The 21,670-nt window shown below is 36.2% G+C and overlaps 1 protein-coding gene across 2 annotated transcripts; it reads left to right on the forward strand.

Moving 5' to 3' along the window:
• Positions 1 to 939: 939 nt before the first annotated feature.
• On the forward strand, positions 940 to 20,778 carry LOC128859819 (alpha-tubulin N-acetyltransferase 1-like). Of its 2 annotated transcripts, XM_054096911.1 has the most exons (7): positions 19,269 to 19,468; positions 19,529 to 19,588; positions 19,646 to 19,714; positions 19,786 to 19,857; positions 19,943 to 19,987; positions 20,084 to 20,284; positions 20,384 to 20,778. In XM_054096911.1, the coding sequence occupies exons 1-7, from the start codon at positions 19,403 to 19,405 to the stop codon at positions 20,597 to 20,599; spliced, it is 729 nt and encodes a 242-aa protein (XP_053952886.1). In that variant the 5' UTR covers positions 19,269 to 19,402; the 3' UTR covers positions 20,600 to 20,778. The 2 variants fall into 2 exon arrangements, with proteins under 2 accessions (XP_053952887.1, XP_053952886.1); XM_054096912.1 differs by lacking the exons at positions 19,269 to 19,468; positions 19,529 to 19,588; positions 19,646 to 19,714; positions 19,786 to 19,857; positions 20,384 to 20,778 and adding exons at positions 940 to 1,071; positions 5,692 to 5,851; positions 13,724 to 13,879; positions 15,353 to 15,679 and having other exon boundaries at positions 20,084 to 20,138.
• The last annotated feature ends 892 nt before the right edge of the window (positions 20,779 to 21,670 follow it).

Genomic DNA, 21,670 nt, shown 5'->3' on the forward strand with positions numbered 1-21,670 from the left:
TAAATCGGGTCTTTCTTTCAGAGTTACTTTCCAGGATTTCTAGAAAAAATATCGCACAAGAAGAAGGACAAAAGTGGTATTTATATCTACGGCGGGAAAGAAGGACCCTCGTTATCCCAAATCAAACAGGCCAATTTGCCGTAAGTCATTTATATTACAATTATTTACAGAACAATACCCTACCACGACAACAATATCAAACCCATGATCGTAGCATATACACCATTACATGTCAACATGCTTACAGGGCTGGACGATCAACAGAGACTGCTTTGTATCAACTAACCAATGTTCTTCGGGACAATATAAAAGTGTAGGAAACTGCAACATACATATGTATGTCTTCTTGTCGAGCGAATGAAATATCGAAACAGAATCATGAATTCGCTTTGAAGGCGACAGCTGATGGCGGGACAGAACTCGCCAGAAAATACGACGAAATTCGTAACAAAACTAACGATCAGTGAATCGGCAATATACTAAGTACCCGCGGATGAAAGATTTCAAAGTTTACTTGATAGGTATGGTGCAGAAAAATTTGGACTCCACGTCACTTGAAATGTGTTTCGCAACATAACATAAAAATCAACATAGCCAATGCTTATTTCATTGGTTTCTTTACGAATACGGTGCATACATATATGCAAAGTTGTACAAGTAGATGATGCTACAATATAAGTAAATAGCCGTCAAACTACAAAAATTACCGTTGAAATCAGGAGAAATCTTTTTTGGATTACTTCTACTTCACTTGCGACATCACTTGTTTCATCAAATAAGCCAGCATTCCAGCAGATGAAGACCGGCCGCTAAACCCTCTTTGAGTTATGGTCTGACCAGACTGTAGCTCTATTGAATATGAAAAATTGATGTGTGTGCACACAAGAGTTAAGAGGATGTCGATTCCGATGATAAAACATCAAAGAGTCGATTAAAGCGTAGGTTTTCACATATGTATATGAATTGTTTATTTTGTTATTGTTGGATAAACCAAACATGATAACTGTCTTAAGCTTAAATTTGTATTAGCTAGACCATTAATTTGAAAAGCTGCAACGTGTTATTATTAAGGTAACTTGGTTTGCAATACTGTATCTCTTCTTCTTTATTTGACACTTTTTGGAGAAGCAGGTTTCAAAATTATCTGAAGCTGATCATGATAGAATTGCTACAACAAGGGCAATGAGATTAGGTGTTAACAACTGTGAAAATGTCAAATTTTGGAATGATATCTACACTTGAATGATATGGGGAAATGGAATTAAAAAAGGAGTCGTTTTGGCTAAACTTGTCATTACTGCCTCTGCCTTCATTTAAATGAACGTGAATATGGCGTTCTAGCGCCCACCCCTCCGCCATTAGAAAGAACAAGTATCCCCCATTCTAACTATCAAAGTCTCCACTTCATAGGGTCATTATAGAACTCCTAGAAAGAAACTACGTTTTTTCGCCACCATATTTCTTTATTGTACCGCAATATCGTTGAAGATAAATGTATAACGCAAGTGTTAAGCCACCAACTAAGGTTTTATAATAAAAGGTTGCGCAAAATTAACCATTCAACTTTTTACTAAAAAAAAAAAATTATTTTGTATGACGGAAATCTTTATTTTGACCCTTACGTGCTCCATTGCTTGTCTGTTTGTATGCTGCAGTTGTCTAGCTCACAAGTGTCAAATATGATTGCCGTAGGACGATATTTGCAAATATTATATTATATTATTATTAATTGATTAATTTTGCGCCACTTATTATATAAAATTTATGAAAATGTTTTATCGAAAAATTTCTTAGTGTGTATGTTTGTATGTTATGTTCTTTATTTTAAAAATATAATTATATGCATGTATACAATGGGTACTTATAACTAGTAGAAGGTACGACTATAACATTGATATGTTGTCAGTCGGAATAATGTAAAATAACTATATGATGGCACATTTCCTGCATTTTTAATTCAAAGGATTCTGGTTCAAGTGTATTATTATAAAATGCAAACAATAACAAACTTCAGTACGCACAAAATATTACTCAAAAATGTTATAATTAAAATTCATTTTAAATCATTTCCCTATACTTGAGACATTAGGATAAATATTTATACAAGGCAATATAATCACAGTCATTTAAGATATTTATAATATTAGATAAATCTAACGTCTTTTCACCGAAGTTCTCTAAACGAAAAGTTTTATGTGACGTGTTGGATGTTTTCAGGGTCACCCAAGTTACAAACTGTGCGGGCGGTAGAAAGTACATTCTTAAAAGGTCTCGCATTTAGGTAACGAAGACTTCCGATTGCGCAAAAAATTAAGCTAATAGCGTAGGCAGAAAAATTACCACTGAAATATTTAATATGTCGTAAGTGCTAAGTTAGCATACAAATGCTATTCTGAATTAACAGCAGAGTCCAGAAAAGTCGAAAGTTTTGTATTCTTAAGATTGTCTAAAAACGAAGGTATGAACGCAGACAAAGTCTCAGAAGTAAAAGCAGTAAGATATTTAATATTTAACATTAGCGAGATGTCCTTCCACTTTTTTACGCAATGAACGCCGAGGCGTACAGTCTCCTCAGCACGGATGCACGGAAGCCTGTGACTTGGCATAATAAAACACCGCAAAACACAGTATATACATGAATATGTGCTCAGAGTGTATACTTATATTGCGGAACCAAATCTGTTTCGATGTGAATCTATAATTCGGAGTATTTGGTGGTAATAAAATTAATTTTTTAATAAAGAAAAGTAGAAGTCTCTCAACTGAGTTGTATTCGTCGACACCTCAAATTTGCGCCCCATAAAACATAATCGACCTTGAGCACGCATCATCTATTTTTAGTTTATTTGAAATGCAGATTCGAGGATTATTAACATATTTAAGCCAAGTCGCATGTCTTCGTATAACAGTTTTAATACTTCTATCATATGAGTCGAGAGGCCATAAGATGCTAAAATATATAGAAAATAATGCGAGATAGTATCGAATGCACATGAGAAGTCAACAAAAAATGCAAAAGTTTTCTTCTTAGCCTTGTTGAGTATCCTCTCCGAAAACCTGCATGCGTATATTAAAAAAAAACATTCCGCAGGTGAAAATTTGGACTAAAAAATCGCACGGGAAATCTTTATTATAATGTAACACGCTTTGAAAAAGAGGTTGAAAACCGCACCTTCCGGATGCTTACAGTTTTTAAGTAATTGATTGTTAAAATTGTATAATTTAGCGAAAAGTTTGTGTTGCAAGACATCTCAAATAAGAATGAAGTTCGTATGGAGAGACATTCACTGGAAGGATGTTTCTAAATCTGCAGTATTTTTGGCTTAAGTTTAGAATTGAGAAAGCTTTTTGAAATATATTCGTGTTCTTTCATGATGTTTATTGAAAAAACGTTGCAGGATGAAATTTCGAATAAAATCCACGCGAATGTCTGGCTTATGTTATACACTTAAATATAAAACTCATCGAAAAGAATGATATAAAAGATATCATAATTCGTAATCAATATGCCTACTTTCGGTTGAGGAGTCAGTGGATGCCAATTTGCAACGACTCTGGAAGCTGGATGAAACATCAAAGGCAGACATATGGACTACTGAGCAAAGGAATTATGGACAAGGTTACATGCAAACCGTGCAGAGGAGGGGAGAATTGTTGTCAAGCTACCATTTAAGGATGATGATTTCCTATGCGGGGCTGATACGCTAGCAGAGCTATCGCGAATTAAATACGAGGTCACGGAGGTGCTGAGGCGTGGTTGTTTCTTTTTAGCGAAATGGCATTCAAGCCATCATAAATTTCGAGAGGATGATACCATGAAAGATTTAAATATGGATGAAAGTTTTACAACAAGCACTTTAGGTATTAAATGGGATCTATGCGATATTTTCTTTTCAGCCGAAGTTATCTGTGAATGGACGTGGAAATAAAAGATCAAGCCCTTTTGGGGTTTCTCGCTCCCGTTATTATTACTGCAAAGATCATAATACAAGAACTATGGCTTCTGACTCTGAATTGGGACGAGTCGGTGCCGCAAAACTTACAAAAAGCAGCACGAATTTTGTGATTCATCTATTCGAGTCTATGGCTGTGCTATTTGCATACCTCGCTCAAAAGCGACAAAAGGCAAAACTACTGTCACCCTTTAGACTGCCAAGTCTAAGCAGTTCAAGTTGGTTTTCAGTACCATCGATTCTACAACTTAAGCCCGAAAACTAGCCCACCAATGAGTGTGGCCAACTCGATATGGAAAAAATTTCAAACATTTTGAAGGTTTTTGAGAGGAACAGTACATATAACCATTGCTTACGCGTCTTAGCCTGGCTGGTTCGTTTTCATCAATTAACCAGCAGATCGCTGGATACTCATCTTGATAAAAGAACTCTAGCGCCTCAAGATTTGAAGCAAGCGTTAAACCCGTTTCTGCAGATTCATAGTGGTTTTCGTCTACTACTAGTGGGTGGACGCCTTAATAAACACCCTATCCTCTTGCCGGGAAAATACCATTTCGTGAAGCTCTATATTCGTTTTTTTCACATTAAGCATTACCATGCAAGCGATGGGCAATCTTCCTGTAGAACGTCTTACGCCATCAAGACCGTTCGCATGGTGTGGTATATACTTTTGCGGATCATTTGAAACATACATACTTGCGCAATCGAGGCAAGACATCATATTTGTGTGCTTCTCAACGAAGGCAGTGAACATAGAAATAGTATTTGACTTGTCAACAGATGCATTTATGGCCGCACTGAAGCGCATGATCGGCGGGCGAGGATTAGCAAGTGATATATACTACAATAACGCGACTAATTTTGTAGGTGCCAGCAGAATACTTCAGGAGTTGAAGACGTTTTTATTTCATCATAAATTTTCACGTAATTCACCTTAGGGCTCCGCACTTTGGAGGCCACTGTGAAGTCAGGAAAGGAACTTTTGAACCGCAGCATGGCGTATGGTCGCCTTTCCTTTGAGGAACTGACCACAGTGATGGTTTATATCGAAGCGATACTTAATTCGCGGTCAATTTCACCTTTGTCATCAGACCCGAAAGACGTTGAACACTGACTCCAGGCCATTTTTTTAATATGCAGCTCACAATTAAGTATTTATGTTGGTATATAAGCATGCAGATCTGAATGCAAAATATAATGAATATATTTACCGATAGTTCCTGCATAAATATGTTTGGTGGGTGCTGTTTTCCGCAAAACTCCAAATATGTGAAAATGCAATATATTTGCCGTAGGATATAAATAGAGAAATTTAAATAGTATGAAGGTACAGTTAGGAATTCAACGAGTTATAGCGTTTTTGTGAGCATTGCTGCCGGACAAACTAACTAGTTTCACCGTACGACAATAATGTTTGAAAGTTTATTTACATTTATAGGCCTGTCACAACGGGTCCATTGAGTACATTGCGGCAACGAATTTGACTGGGAGCAAAATAGATTAAGTGTTACTCCATGTACGACACGTATGTGGTGCCTTCGACTCAAATACACATAATATATTTTGATCTCAATCAAATTCGTTGCATTATAACTTTGTAACCTTGCGAATGCATTTTTTCTAATCTTTTACTAAGAATAATATTCACGTGTGGTACATTTTTATACATTTTTTATATTATGGTGAGATCTATAAACAAGGATGCTAAAATTCTAATCGGAATCTAATTTATTCGCAGATCACAACCAATCATACATTCACAACATTAGAAGACAAGCATTTATAATAAAAATGGCTAATTTCAAATTCGATATACGCAGCATTTTTACTCAACCAGTTGTGAAAATTTCATCTAACATGTTGCCTCACACATTTCGAGGTGATAGAAGAATGTCCTTGTAAGTAGTAAAAATGTTCATATATTCTATTATATTGCTCATATATTTTGACAATAGATTATTATTTTAATAATATTAAGTGCAAAATGTGTTTGAAATTTGTATTTTCATCAGCGTTAAATCATCACGAATACTCGTATAAATATTGTCAAATTTTTTACAAAAAAGTTTAAACAAATTTTTCATAAATGCAATAGCGCCCCAACAAGCTCTGTTTTGCTAAGCGCAGTGTGGAAGACAATATATTCGGATACATCGCTATTTTTTTTATTTGTCAGTTTAAACTTAATAAACTGACAGCCTAATTCGTAAAACATTCTTTAAGCGTTTAATATCATCTCCGTTTGGCAGCTGAGTTTGTTGTCAAAATCTGCAAAACTCTAAAGAAAAGCTCGATTTAAATTAGAGGAAAAGTATAATGTACTTAGTCCTGCCATAAGTTCTGTTACAAGTTAAGTCCGTTATAGACATAGGCAAAGTTTATGGTATGCTCCGAAATTTATGGACAACTCAATATTTTACACCAGTAAACACTCGACTGCTACTAGCTAAAACGTATTTGTTACCAACGTTACTGTATGGTTGCGAGTTATATACTCCTTGTGATAGTGTGTGTCGTAGTAAGCTTAATGTTTTGTATAACAACATTGCTAGGTACGTGTACTGTAAAAAACGTTATGACCATATTTCAGTATTTGCGAAAAAAATTGCTTCCGTATCCTTTAACGACTTGCTTAGGTTTAAATGTTTAGTTTTACTCCACAAGATCATAAACACTCAAAAACCCAGATACCTCAAAGATCGACTTATGCCTTCAAAGTCCTGCCGCTCGTTAAACATAGTCCCGATGAAATACAGTTGTTTGGTGACTGAACGTCAATACTTTGTGTTCTCTGTCCGTCTTTGGAATACCTTACCTTACAAAATTAAACGTATAAAAGAAAGCTCGTGTTTCAAAAATAAATTGCTTCGCTATCTTGCCGAAAATTGCTGAATGTACTTTATATCTCTTCCCATTAATCCCTACTCCTGCTACCACTATTTTTTACCTTACTTTCCTTTTAATACTTTCTCCAACTTATACTTCTTTACTACTATCTGTAATTTTAATTTTAATTTTGATTTTACTGTTAATCCTTTTATGTCAACTATTCTTAAGGTCAATCATTGTAAAAATAACCTATGGTTGTATGTTTTGACTTTAATAATAAATAAATAAATAAATAAAAATAAATTATAAAACTTATTTTAATGAAATTAGTTCTATTTAATCATGTAAATATTAAAAAAAAAAATTAAATTTTCATTGGAAATGGTCACATTTGCTTTTTTTTACACAAGCCTTCAAACGATTCTTCTTCTTCTTAATTGGCACGATAACCGCTTACGCGATTTTGGCCGAGCTTAACAAAGCGCGCCAGTAGTTTCTTTCTCGTGCTAACCGGCGCCAATTGGACACACCAAGTGAAGCCAAGTCCTTCTCCACCTGATCTTTCCAACGCAGTGGAGGCCTTCCTCTTCCTCTGCTACCACCAGCTGGTACCGCATCGAATACTTTCAAAGCCGGAGCGTTTGTATCCATTCGGGCGACATGACCCAGCCAATGAAGCCGCTGGATCTTTATTCGCTGCGCTATGCCTATGTCGTCGTAAAGCTCATGCAGCTCATCGTTCCATCGTCTGCGATATTCGCCGTTGCCAACGTGCAAAGATCCAAAAATCTTACGCGGAATCTTTCTCTCGAGCACTCCAAGCGTCGCTTCATCGGATGTTGTCATCGTCCAAGCTTCTGCGCCATACGTTAGGACGGGCATGATGAGAGTCTTGTAGAGTGTTAGTTTTGTTCGTCGAGAGAGGACTTTACTGCTCAGTTGCCTACTTAGTCCAAAGTAGCACTTGTTGGCAAGAGAGATTCTACGTTGGATTTCAAGGCTGACATTGATATCGGTGATAATGCTGGTTCCTAAATAAACGAAGTCTTTTACAACCTCGAAATTATAACTGTCTACAGTGACGTGGGTGCCGATGCGCGAGTGCGCCGACTGTTTGTTTGAAGACAGGAGGTACTTCGTTTTGTCCTCGTTCACCACCAAACCCATTCGCTTTGCCTCTTTATCCAGTTTGGAGAAGGCAGAACTAACAGCGCGGTTGCTAAGGCCGATGATATCGATATCATCGGCATGCGCCAACAATTGTACGCTCTTAAAAAAATTGTGCCTTAGCGATTAAGTTCTGCAGTTCGCACGATCTTTTCCAGCAGAAGTCACATGATTCACCCTGCCTGTTTGGTATCAAACGGATCGGATAGGTTCTTCCCAGCTTCTGGTGCCGTGTCAATTTTGCAGGGATACCATATTCAGACATTGCGGCATATAGGCAACTGCTTTTTGTGCTGTCGAATGTAACTTTGAAATCGTCGAAAAGATGGTACGTGTTGATTGTCCTTTCATGAAGGATCACCCTTATTATGGGTTAGGCAGCGCACACTTAAATTCATTGGGGAGGCATGCCTTCATTCGATCATATTTTGCATAGAAACTGATGCATGCACCTTACCAGCTCCTTGCCGCCATGTTTGAATAGCTCAGCCGGCAGTCCATCGGCGCCCGCGGCTTTGTTGTTCTTTAGCCGTGATATTGCTATTCTCACCTCGTCATGGTCGGGTAACGGAACGACAATTCCGTCGTCAACGATTGGGGTATCGGGATCTTCACATTCTCTATGACATGCGCAGCTGTCACTGTTTAACAGGTTCGAGAAGTGTTCCCTCCATAATTTAAGATTGCTCTGTACATCAGTCACCAAATCGCCGTCTTTGTTCTTACATTAAAACGCCCCGGTCTTAAAACCTTCTGTAAGCCGCCGAACTTTCTGATAGAATTTTCGGGCGTTGTTCCTATTGGCCAGCATCTCAAGCTCCTCGCACTCACGTATTTCGGTCTCTCGTTTCTTCTGTCGGATAATACGTCTCTCTTCCTTTTTCAGCTCTCTGTAGCGATCCCACATGGCTCGCGTTGCGCCCGATCGCAGCGTGGCTCTATAGGCGGCATCCTTTCTTTCTGCGGCAGCATGACATTCCTCGTCGTACCAATTGTTTTTTCGGGCTCTCCGGAAACCGATTTCTTCTTCGGCGGCGGTACGTAGGGTACGAGAAATGTTGCTCCATTGCTCCCACATGCCGGTTTGTTGGGCAGTGCTCTCCGAGAGCAGGAGTGAGAGTCGAGTGGCGAATCTTCTGGCTGTCTGTCGTGATTGCAGCTTTTCGATGTCGAACATTCTTTGCGTAGGTAGATGTACGTTTTTTGCTGCACAGAGGCGGGTGCGCAGTTTGGCTGCAACAAGGTAATGATCCGAGTCGATGTTGGGTCCTCGGATCGTACGTACATCTAATACACTAGAAGCGTGTCTTCCATCTATCGCGTTTTTCGATCAGGAGACAGCCAGGTAGCTTGGTGTATCTTTTTATGCTGGAATCTGGTGCTGCAGACTACCATGTTTCGGGCCCCGGCGATTAGACTTCAGCTATTTCAGCGCGCATGGTTTCCATGGGTATTGACGTCTGTGCTCGAACCAAAGATTGTTTGAGACTCTCCAAATTGCTGTAAGGTCTTCGACAGTCTATCTTCTCAAATTCTGATTACAAACTCTAGTCCAATAGATTCAGATCAGGACTTCCAGATGGTTAATCTTCTGCAGCTATGAACCCAGGAATGTTGTTTTTTAGCCACTGCTGGGTGCTTTTTGCCTTATGGGCTGGAGCGAAACCTTGCTGGAAGATCCAACGCTCCCCATTGCTCAACTGCTTCACCATGCCTTCTAAGACATTCTCCTGGTACACTTTTGCACCGGTCTTAACCCATTTTTCACATTTTCGTTTTGTTTATTCAACAGCGAAAATTTTCTCATCTATGAAAAGAATATTTTCATGGCCGTTGGCCGCGTGTCACCGAAGAAGTCTAACTTTCTTCAGGTGCGTTGTCAAAAGATGATCAGTTGAGCAACGGAAGAAATTCATGTGGAGATCATCTCTAATTAGTCTTGACGTGGATCTGGTCGATACATTCATTTCCTTGGACATGATTTTCTGCTTTCTAAGGGGATTCTTCAAATTCTTTTTCGAACGGCTTTTATGTTGTACTGGTTTGAATCACGCGAGAAAAACGATTGATCTGCAGTTAACATTCTCGAAATATTAAGTTTTTTCAGCAATTCATAAATTTCATTTGCGCTTTTACTACACTTAGTATGTAATGCAATGTTATTTATTTAGTCTAACACAACAGTGTTAGATCCTAATTTTATTACAAGTAACATTTAAAACTTATTAAATTAAAATTAAATTACATTATTCATGAAGGGTAAGAGTAAGATTTGAAGAAAAAGAAATAGTACAATAATATAAGAATTTAGCGAAGTAGAATAGAAACAAATGGTTAAATAGTACAAATTATCCTTTACTGGGCATAGTATTTAAGTAATGCTATTTTAAAGTCCAATATATCTTTAGTAGTCCTGAGCTTAAGAGGTACTTTGTTCCATATATTATTCTAGATAATAAAAAGTGATGTCAAAATGTTTTTTAAAGCATTGCGACTTATTTAGATTCAAAACGTTTAGTCTACTGAACTGACTAGGGAGTTTTGACATAAAATGCGTCAATTTGCTGATTCTTTAAGCACTTTAAGACTTTTAATATATATGGTAGAATCGCAAGAGGTCAGTAATCCCCATTTGATTTCAGAATGTGTACTATATGGTTTTTTCCCAGCACTTGGGAAAGACAGCCGTTGTTAAAATGCTATTTATTGCATGGACTATATAGGGAATAAGTTTCGGTAGTAAGCATTTGAAAAAACTTCGGATCTGATTGAAAAATATCATACTCATTAACACAATTAAAGCTGAGGCTTGTCAGCAGAGGTTTGGCCGAATTGCACCTATAGGGGTTATAAATAATTTTCTCGTAACTATTCGAGAAATCAATGAACTATTTATTTATATTGTTTATGTTAACATCGCCAAGGACTTGTGTCTTTTCATTACCATTAAATATTTGGTCGTAAAATATAGGTTTTTTGGTTCGATCGATTTCGTTTAAACCAAGGACGGCAGGTTTAATAGCCACATCAAAACATTAATTTATTCGATGTTGTTTCCGTAACAAGCAGCACAATTTGATTTAAAAGGTTACTAATATTAGTTTGAATAAAGTCAACCTGATCGTTTACTGAAGCTATTCTGTAAATGGAAGCCTAATTTACAGAATCAACACACTTTTCAAGCTCAACATCTGTTTTGCTTGTCAGTTCGAAATCGAATGTTAGATAATTAGATATTCCAGTTGATCATATAGAAGTTCTTTGTTCGTATTGTTTACGAGAAATATATCAATTAGCGAGCTATTGTTGACAGAAAATAGCCCCAAACTTCTCATAACTAAAAAGTCAACGTAATAAACGTACTTATTTGGTGTATAAACGCATCCTGCTTGACTTTGTTGTTATTTGTAAAAATAGATACTCGATAGAGTTGCTACTCACAGATTTACAATGGGCCTTGCATGAGATACCACATTTTACAAACATAGCAACCCCACCACCGCTCTCAGCTCTATCTGACCTGAATAATGTATACCCACTAACAGAAACTGACTCATTATTGTACCAAGCAGAAAACCATGTCTCGGAAACGCAAATGACATCAATGCCTGATTGTTCAAAAAGGTATCTGAATTCGTCATTTTTTTCGGTAAACTTTGAAAATTGAGAGAAAGTTTCGAAGGTATATTTGTAAATTATATGATTTTTAACTGCCGTAATATTCGATGCTGACGGCTTTCATTTGCTTTCTGCTGCAATTTGCTCTATGTTATTTACGCATGTCACCTGTACCGCCTCGCCTTGAGTTTGTACACGAACAAACACATTCCCGCGCATGGAGAACACAGAAGTGAGTTGTCCTTTAAGCTCAGTGGCAAACTGCATGACTTCGCTTTGTTAGGCTTTCATGTACATAATTTTGTCATCTACATTATGACCAACGTCACGAAGTGTAAGCGATCGTTTTTTGTTTTTTGTTTTTTCAAACTTTTGCCACTACACTATATAAAATACAGAGCGATCACTGGCAGAGCCAAGTTTTGCGATAGGTGCGGCTTTACTGGTTTCCTTATTATTATTATTATTGTGGGCACGGAAAATTGCACGAATAGGTGCAGTGACTACCTGAACTTGGCGACAGAGCTGAGTAATCGGTCAATTTCTCATTTTTGGTGAATGGAATTCGTAATGAGATCTGATGACACTAAAGCGTTCTGGCTCTCGTCGACTTGTTTATGAAGTACTTCGACATCATTACGTAGTTGTTGTACTATCGGGCATCCTTTCTCCACTCTTTCAACTCTTATCTCAATGTTTTTACAGACTTATTTAAGTTTGCTAACCCCGCCGTCAACTCACCAATCCTCTGCATAGCATGTTCTTCAGATTGAGATAAACGAGCTGTTAGCTCAGAGATGATGCTTCGGCCGGATGATTAAGTTCTTGTTATCACAGCCTGAAAGGCCTACTTTCCAGTCTCCCTTAAAGCTTCCATTATCCCTCATGCCGAAAGTGCAAGATGTTTTTTCTTGTGTGCCGAGTTTCCAGCCTCCGATCTTTCGTAGCTGGTAGCCGGAAAGACTTAGTTTACAGTCTCTCTTAAAGCTTCCAAAACAAACCAAAAACACTGTCCTTATATTCCACTGCGTGCGAAACGTGCGTTAGAGCAAAATAAAGTAGTTTGTCAACGTTAGCATAGTAATGACTTTTCTCACACTTCTTGATGAATATTTTAGTAGATTACCCTGCTAATACTCCAAATCTGCGGTTAACATAATGTTGCACTGCGGTTTTCGCCAGTTTGTTTCACTATTGTCCTTTCCATTATTGGTATGAGCCTTTTTTGTCGGCCACTGGAGTGTTTTAAATATAACCGATTTTCGTTTTCTGCGCGATTTATAATGTTGTACACTGAATTGATCACTTGTAACCACCTGACGCATCAATTCTAAGTGCAGCAGCACCCAAAACTATACAAAAAAACATATGTAATATACATATAACACATGGGCTGGAAAGTTCTGAGCCTAACAAAGAAAAGAAGTTTTTTTGTTCGAAATTAGCTTTATACATCAACGTAATTTTCATCAAGAACAACGCAATCATTCCAGCGCTGCTCTAACATTTCAATACCACTTTTGTAGAACGATTTATCTTTTCCCTCAAAATACTCCTGAGTTTCAGCGATAACCTCTTCATTCGAACGAAATTTCTTACCGACGAGCATTTCTTTAGGTCTGCGAACAGGCAGTAATCGCAGGAAGCCAAATCTGGTGAATACGGTAGATGTGGGAGCAATACGATCAATTAATGCAGTTGTGACACGGTGCGTTGTTTTTTTTTTCTTTGCCATATGCGGTCGTTTCTTTGCAATTTCGGCCTTCAAACGCTCCAATGACGTCATATAATATTCACTGTTGGCGGTATTTCCCTTCTCAAGATAGTTGGTGAATATTATACGGCTTCGCGAGCACAGTATTTAAGGGAGCATAACAACACATTTTTTGTATAACAAAAGTTTTCCCCTAAGCAACATAAATTCAATCTTTACTCGGTCTTACTGTGTAAACTTGTTTTCTTGTCAATCCCAATGTGCGCTTCTACGTATTATGGTTTATCATATCTTACGCTATAAATTTGAGCATGTATAATTATGCATCATAGTTTATATTTATATGTACATATGTAGTAAATATGTATACTACCGAGCAATGTTTTCAGTTTTTATCGGTTACTTATTTAACATATTTATATTATATTATATACAATTATAGGGATATTAGTTCAAAAGTGTCTGAAATAATAGACCATCTGGGAGAACTTTCGGCCGTGGCTCAGAAACTGACAAAACCTGTAACATCAGCTCAAAAGTTACGCTCGTCTGAGAATCAAACAGTTTATCTTATGGCAGATGTAAATGAATATGATAGGTGAGTAAATATATACATAATTCGAATCCGTAAACTCAGGACGGACTTAAATCCGAGTTTCTCAATATAAAAAAATTTAGTTGAAAATTAAGGGGATAAATACGTATATACAAGTTTTAAAACTTAGTTCGCGAAATATACTATTAATATAATATACAATTTTGGTAAAGCATCGATTTTCTTTTTCTTTTGGAAAATTGAATTACGCACAACCTTAAAAACCTTACTTGTAAGTGCAGAAAATTTATTTATTTGAGAGCTGCATACGTATGATTTTAATGAAAAACGGAAAGGGATGTTTTGTGTAATAACATATTCTGAAAGAATTAAAAATTCGTAATTCGTAATTCGTAATGTAAAGAAAGTACGGCAAGATAGCAAGGATCAAGTGTTCAAGTTTTTTTTGTCTATTTGCGATTTTGGTTCTGGAAAAAATATTGACAGCAGCTTTTATCGACATCTCTCAAGTTGTTTGATATAATACGCCACTAGCCGTAAAAATAGTAAATAGCAAAGTAAAAATATCTCTCCCAATAAATTTCTCGTAACTTGGTAATAGACACTTTTTTGACAAACAAAACGATGAAGTAACCAATATCTACAAAATAAATACTGGTGTGCCTCAAGATTCCGTCTTAGGTCCCATATTATGCCTGTTATTCACGCATATCGGCCCAGAAGGTGTCCTAATTGGAACATTTGTATATAAAGTCGCGAATAAAGAATCCCAAAAATTCCAAATATTTCTCGATGACATGACCCAATGGCCACAAAATTAGCTAATTAAAGCAAATGAGACTAAATCGGTACAAGTAGCATTTACAACCCGCCCCACTTTTGGGAGAAATGCCATGTCTCGATAACTGACTTGGTACATATTTCGATTTTCACCTTGTAGTAAAACACTAATTTCAGCTCAGTATGTTTATTCAAGAACCTCTTAACGTATGGTAAAACTTCTAGCAACACTATGTAGTTCGCTTGAAGGCAATTACGGCCGCCTATCTGTCCTTCCGTCTTCGGTGATCGCACTCCTTTTGTTGTGTCGCATTTATTGTCTGCTATTATGTCGGTTCGTCACGTCAGTCATTGTCTAAATTTATGTACGACATAAATATTATAGAGATCGGATAAAAACCACCTCCGCCTTTTATATTTATGTTAAGACTAACCTTCCGCTATAACTCTCATAAACTAAGTCCGGACCTAATTTAGCTTTTTTTTTTACCTTTTTTTTTTAATACTAATTAAAAAGTTTGAAACTTTGATCACAATATGTCTAATTTTTATAAATTTGGACAAAATATGCAATAGAATGAGTTATATTGTTATGAAAAAATAATTGGAAATAAATATCGAAATATTGTCAAAAGTGGTGTTTATACATTTGTATCGAGTATATAATATTTTTTTTAATACCTGAATATACATACTAATGCCATTTTGCTTCTTTTTTTTTAATTATATTTACAGTAATGTCGTAATAGGACTTCTAAAAATTGGCACCAAAAACTTATATCTGTTTGATAGTATAGGTCAGACGAGAAAAGTAGATAAAGTACCTTGCATACTAGATTTTTACATCCACGATTCGCGACAACGTTCAGGAATAGGAAAGAAATTATTTGACATTATGCTTTCCGAGGAAAGTTGGATTCCAGTAAAGTGTGCTGTTGACAGACCATCTGAGAAATTATTAAATTTTTTAAAGAAATATTATGGTCTTGAAAATATTATACCACAAGCGAATAAATTTGTTCTCTACAAGGGATTTTTTGACGAAGATGGAGCTGCAAACAGGTACGTTTTAATGGGAGATCAATATCATTTATATTTATCATTTAGCTTGCGACACACCTTAATATTAAACAACTTAACCATAATCCTTCTTTAAAATGTAATTTAATCAAAATTATCATTCTTTGAAAATAAGGTTGTCAGACAGAGTCCTTTGGCTCAAATTGAAGAACTAGGTACGTTTTTAATCGCAAAGTGGTACAGTTTAAAGTACAAAACGGTAGTAAAATTCAATATGGCCTCAGTTCCTATTCAGTATAGATTTGCGCTTAAAAATTTCAACACGAATATTTTCGTTTCTGCCATTTTTCCCAACCTATTTTATTTCGATCACTTGAACAACATGTTTTGTCCCTACTTGACAACTTCTTTTATGCGGTTCAGTTTAAGCATCTTAAATTTCCTTTGAAACTGTGTTTAGCTATGTCAAAAAAATCCCAAGGACATACACTAAAGTTTGTTGGAGTGAATTTAAGTGTTTTTCATGCTTAGCTCTATGTGGAATTGCTGTGAGTTGCTTTTGAAAATAATCTTTTTATTTTGAATTCCGAGAAAAAGAGAAAACCCGCTAAATATTGAGAACAGGGAAGTAATTTAATTAAAAATAACTGTTGAAATATGATCAGTCTATTCAGCTAGGCGAAAGTACAGGGTAATAAAGGGTGATCAATTTGGAAGTATCTCAATTTAAATTAAAATAATCCAACTAAAATTCAAATTGATTGGGCAATCTTTATTATTTTTGTGTAGAACCATTAGCGACAGCTATTTTTTAAATGTTGGCCGTAACTGCGCCGTAATTCTCCAATCCGTAAACACCAATTTTGAATGACTCCTGAATGGCTTTAGTAATGTTGGCTTCCAAAAGTCTCAACCGAAGCTGGTTTACTGACAAAGCATTCAGACTTTATATACCCCCATAAATAAAAGTCCAAAGGTGTGATATCAAATGATCTTGATCACCAATCCACTGGTCCGAGACAAGAGATAGATTTCTCATCGAAACGACGACGCAGTAAATTAATTGTTTCACGGGTTTTATGGCAAGTAGTCTTGTTGGAACCAAATTTTGTGGGGATCACGGGCTTTACTTTCCGGCCCCAAAAAGTCTTTTATCATGGCGTAATAGCGCTCGCCATCCACTGCTACATTGGAGCCAGCCTCGTCTTTGAAGAAATATGGGCCGATGATTCCTCCACTCCATCGACCGCACCAAACGGTTGTTTTCAATGCATGTAATGGTTGTTCTTAAATGGCTTCGGGTTGCTCTTCAGCCCAAATACGGCAATTATGCTTATTGACGCAGCCATTAAACAAAAAATGTGCATCATCGTTGAACTCCATAAGTTAGCCTGACCGCGCGACAAACTTTTCACAGAGAGTCGAATTTCGTTATACAATTGTTCGAATTGTAAACATTGTTGAGGCGTAAGTTTTTCCATGAAGAAGAGTCAATAACTCTGAAAAAAATTAAGTATTTAGTTTGACAGTAGTCACGCGTGGTCTGTCAAAAAAATGTCCTTTTGGAAAAAGTATCTGATCTCTTTTACATTTACTTACATGTTTGATTTTTAAGAGGTAGCAATAGTATTTGCTGAGTATATTTTGTAATGAATGACGCACGTAGCGAAGCGCCCAGCTAGTACATTGTAGTTAATTCAAAAAGGTAATCAGTGTGAAAAAATCAGAAGGTAATTTCGTAACTAGTATATACTATCCTTTCGGTAGCTATACTAACGGCATGGTCTTAATTGACTTTCCTATTTGGGGTTAATATTTGGTTAAAGTACTCACAGCCGATATTGCGCATAGGAGGAAATATTATCTAAATGAAAGTAAAGTTGAGTATCTTCTTTTTTACGTGCATTTACATTCACATCACTACAACGCAAACAAAAATACATAATTAGCCAGAGAAGTTTGTTATCAATGGTTGCATCAAATTAAGAAACCAAATTGAAAGTACTAGACCGCGCTGTTCTTCTCTTAAGTTGCTGCGTGCTAGCAAACAAAATATGAATAAATCAAAAAATGATGAATAATGAATAGTTTCATTAACTTAAGAAATGAGTTGTCTACAATTTTTTTATATTTAATGTTGAATCGAAATTGAAACACAATCCATCTGGTTTAGGAAACAATGGCCTTCCATCAGCTCTAGAATATGATCGCTTAGTGTCAGATATTTTTTGGGATTCTTGCCTGCCTTTTGCGAAATTCTTTCAAAAAGTGTGAACGACCCATCTGCTAATACCATAAATTCCTTGCATGTATATTTTTTAAGATCTTCTTAGAGAAGATAGATAAACCAGTTGGTTTCCTTTCTCAATCCTGCCTAAATAACGGGATTTTTCTACGCCATCGGAAAATATGCTCCATAGTTCTTATATTCAAACAGGCGTCGTAATTACATTAATAATTATAGGTATATTGTCTAATAGAGCACACTATCAAAATTGGTTGGCTTTATAATCAAAAATAAATTAGTAAGTTCTCTAGTGCAACAAATTCATATAGATATTGTTTACATGGACTTCTCCAAGACGTTCGACACAGTTGATCATATCATTCTTTTGGGTAAATTGTGCAGATACGGCATTAGTAGAAAGTTTTTTGAATGATCATAAGCTTGTTGGTGAAGTTGACCCATTTGAGAAGAAACTTTGAAGACTTCGAGGATCCATTACTTTTAAACCACTTTATATTTCTACAATGAAAGGTCGCTTAGAGTATTGTGCTTCAATCGGGAGTCCCTACTATTTGATCTAGTCAATTAAAATTGAAAAAATGCAAAAAGTAGTTATTTGCGTTCTGCTTATATTGGCAGAATGAAATTGTTTGCTATGCAACTCCTACACGAAAAAAGAATGTGGTTTCCGTTAAGATTTTTTTATAAAATTGGTTAAAGGTAGCTTCATAATGTGTGTAGCTCTGAAGAGATCTTAAGAACAAGTGCTTGTTTTTCGAATCTTTTCTCAAGACTAATTACCGTTTTTCTGAGCCAATTGCTGAATGCCTGCATCTTATATAATACCCATTGTAGGTATTGTAATGTACACACTAGGGCGGGTCGATTTAAAACTCGCTCATTGCTCTGTGAAAATCGTATTCTAGGGATCAAAATAAGAAACTTTGCCGAAGGAACCATACCCCTAAAACGAATTCTGATGTCCCCCAATTTGGGTCGAACGAAAAATCCCACATTGACCCATTTAGAGTGCTCCAATCGAGTCCAAATGTATGACCGACCCCCACTAACTTTGGACGGCCGATCCACCCATGTCAGTGGTACACCCCCTGAAACTCCCATGGGAGGTTCCCCATACAATCATTTCAAAATATCACCATTTTTGGCCTTTACATGAGAAAAAGTTCGACCCAAATTGGGGGACATCAGAATTCGTTTTAGAGGTATGGTTCCTTCGGCAAAGTTTTTTATTTTGATCCCTAGAATATGATTTGCACAGAGCAATGGGCGATTTTTTTGCTTCCCCACAAATCGACCCGGCCTAGTACACACCGAGAGCTAAGGTGTTTACCCATCAAAAATACTTAGCAAAAATATCAAGGCTTTAGAATCATTTTCTTATTTGTCAAATATTCAAATGAGAGATTTTAATAATTGATCCCAGGAAAATATATATATATACACATATTTTTCTTGAAGCAAAAAATTTCATAATACTATCGAAAAAGAAAGAAGCAAAATATAAAAAAACGTTTTGAATGGAAGCCAAACGAAGCAATTTTCAAAGTGTACACAAGCTGCATTCGTCGAAAACGCAAATTCCGGTAAGATTGGCCAGTAATGTGAGAAAAGCTGTGCAATTTTTTAACTATTTCTTTTGAAAGAAAACGGCTAGCGAAGTGAGCCTTACTCCCAGTCAGGTTGCAGAACAGGCTAAAATAAATGTAAGTTGTATTCATTTCTGCAACTTCGATTTGATTAATCAATTAGTGGTGACTTAGGAGCGAAAGAATCCGTTGGATGCATTAAGTCGCTTATCATTAAGGGATCAAGGTGTAGAAAAACGTTCGGTAAATTTCACAAGTTCATTATAAGTTAAAAAATATAATTATTTCTAACCGACTCATCGTGAACTCACAAGGGTCTACAAGATGTTGATGCTGAATACTTGAAAAAAAATTTATTTTCCCGTTCAAATTTAAGCAAGCATTCGGTAATTTAAGCAAGATATACTTAAAATATGTTATTTATATGAGCTAACATCGTTTAATATTTATTTTTTAAAACTCGATATATAGGGACTGAACGACTCTTATGAACACCATGGTCATGCCGTTTCGTTGGTAAGTTCGATATAATGTTTTCATCTGTACATAGGTATGGCATATAGAAGAAATTCTTATGAGTCTCACCACTCATTTTCTGCTCTCGAATGAAAGGCGCAAGATGATGCTTCTCATGCACAAATGGAACAGCTTCACGCAAAACCGTTGTCCACGTCGTATATATCGCCAGATCAGCCAACTTCTCAGTCGACTCACCCTCATCAGCCACCAGAAATTGTACCACAGCAACCTATTCATCAGTCACATACATCATCACCCATGCAATGTAAAAATCAGTTGTACAAAGAACCCCATGTAAATTACTCTTCCTACTTCTTTTTGAATATTTATAAATAAATTTACGTATTTTCATTTTAATGCGCATCTTCTATCTTCAATTCAACGCACCTGCAGTTATCGCAGATGCCGTCATCAGTCGAACCTCGTAATCAACAACGACTGCCCACGCAATCACGCTTAACACCTGTAGCCGAACCTGAACTCTGCACTACCTGCCCAAACTGTCAAACCACGATTTATCTTACTCGAGAACACGAGGCAAGCGGCGAAGCTGCACAAGTTTATAACTCAAACCACCCAGATATCACTAGCAGCACACCTGTTAATTAGGACGCTTTTTTAATAACTCATTTGTATGTATACTAAATTTCTTGTAATATAAATGACTTATGTAATGTAACAAATGTATTCGAAAAAAATTCCTGTAAATTATTTGTATTTTTCACAATATAACTTGTCACGCTGAGCTTAGATGAAGTTCAAACTAAAAGTCATGACCTCCCAGTTTATTTTTGATGTCTCATTATTTTAAGATGAAAATTAAAGTAATCAATCGTTGGAGAGAAACTCAAACTAGGGTCATACATTTTTTTTACAACTGTAGAAATGTGGCTGTTACATTAAAAATTTCTTCTAAGAAATGGCTGAAAGTGATAAAAAATATTTGGACCAATTTTAGAACTTTTGTCTGTTTGAACTAACTAATCTGCGAAACTACTGAATGGATTTCTTGGGTCACCAGTTACTAGATAGTAACATCGGCGCAGGGGCAAACAAGATATAGGTACACTTTAACACAATTTAAAATTTATTACCGAGGAAATTTACTTTGCACAAAATTCGTTGGAATATGTTTTTGAAATAAAATGGATGTCGTTCTCAGGCATGATCCAATCATAGAAGGTTAGATAAGTAATGACAACGGTGTTTTGAGACTCCCTTATTTTAGGTTTGCATTTACGAAGCATGGAGAAAGAGGGAAAAATGTTTACTCCTTCTTGCCTAAGGGGGTGAAAAAGTACGTAAATTAGCTGCCTGGTAGTGTAATAAAAATTAAAATATAAATCAAGCATATTAGCTAAAACGAAACAGCAGAAAACTTATCGTTTTCTTTTAATGCAATTGTAATATTTATTTAAATTTTTTCGATACATATGAACAAAACAAAAAGCACGATAATGATATATATGTTTTAAATTAGTTTTTAGTTAGTAACAAATTTGAAATTAGGCTATAAGAGAACTGCTATAAGTTCACAAAGTTTCTAGTTAGAATTGATACCAGTCAGAAGTTGACAAAATTCATGATAGTTGTTGTGATTAGTGAGTCCCGAAAGGACTCATTTATAAAATTCATAATATCGAAATGAAATGTATATAATTGGAGCTTACATCCTTTATA

The sequence above is a fragment of the Anastrepha ludens genome, chromosome 4 (genome assembly GCF_028408465.1).
Source record: "Anastrepha ludens isolate Willacy chromosome 4, idAnaLude1.1, whole genome shotgun sequence".
NCBI lineage: Eukaryota > Metazoa > Arthropoda > Insecta > Diptera > Tephritidae > Anastrepha > Anastrepha ludens.

Excerpts from the sequence above, each read along its gene's own strand:
- LOC128859819 (XM_054096911.1), top strand. The coding sequence starts at position 19,403 with ATGGAAGCCAAACGAAGCAATTTTCAAAGTGTACACAAGCTGCATTCG. Across the intron at positions 19,715-19,785 it reads AAGGTGTAGAAAAACGTTCG|GGTCTACAAGATGTTGATGC; the intron begins GTAAATTTCACA and ends TGAACTCACAAG. Across the intron at positions 19,988-20,083 it reads ATGGTCATGCCGTTTCGTTG|GCGCAAGATGATGCTTCTCA; the intron begins GTAAGTTCGATA and ends CTCGAATGAAAG.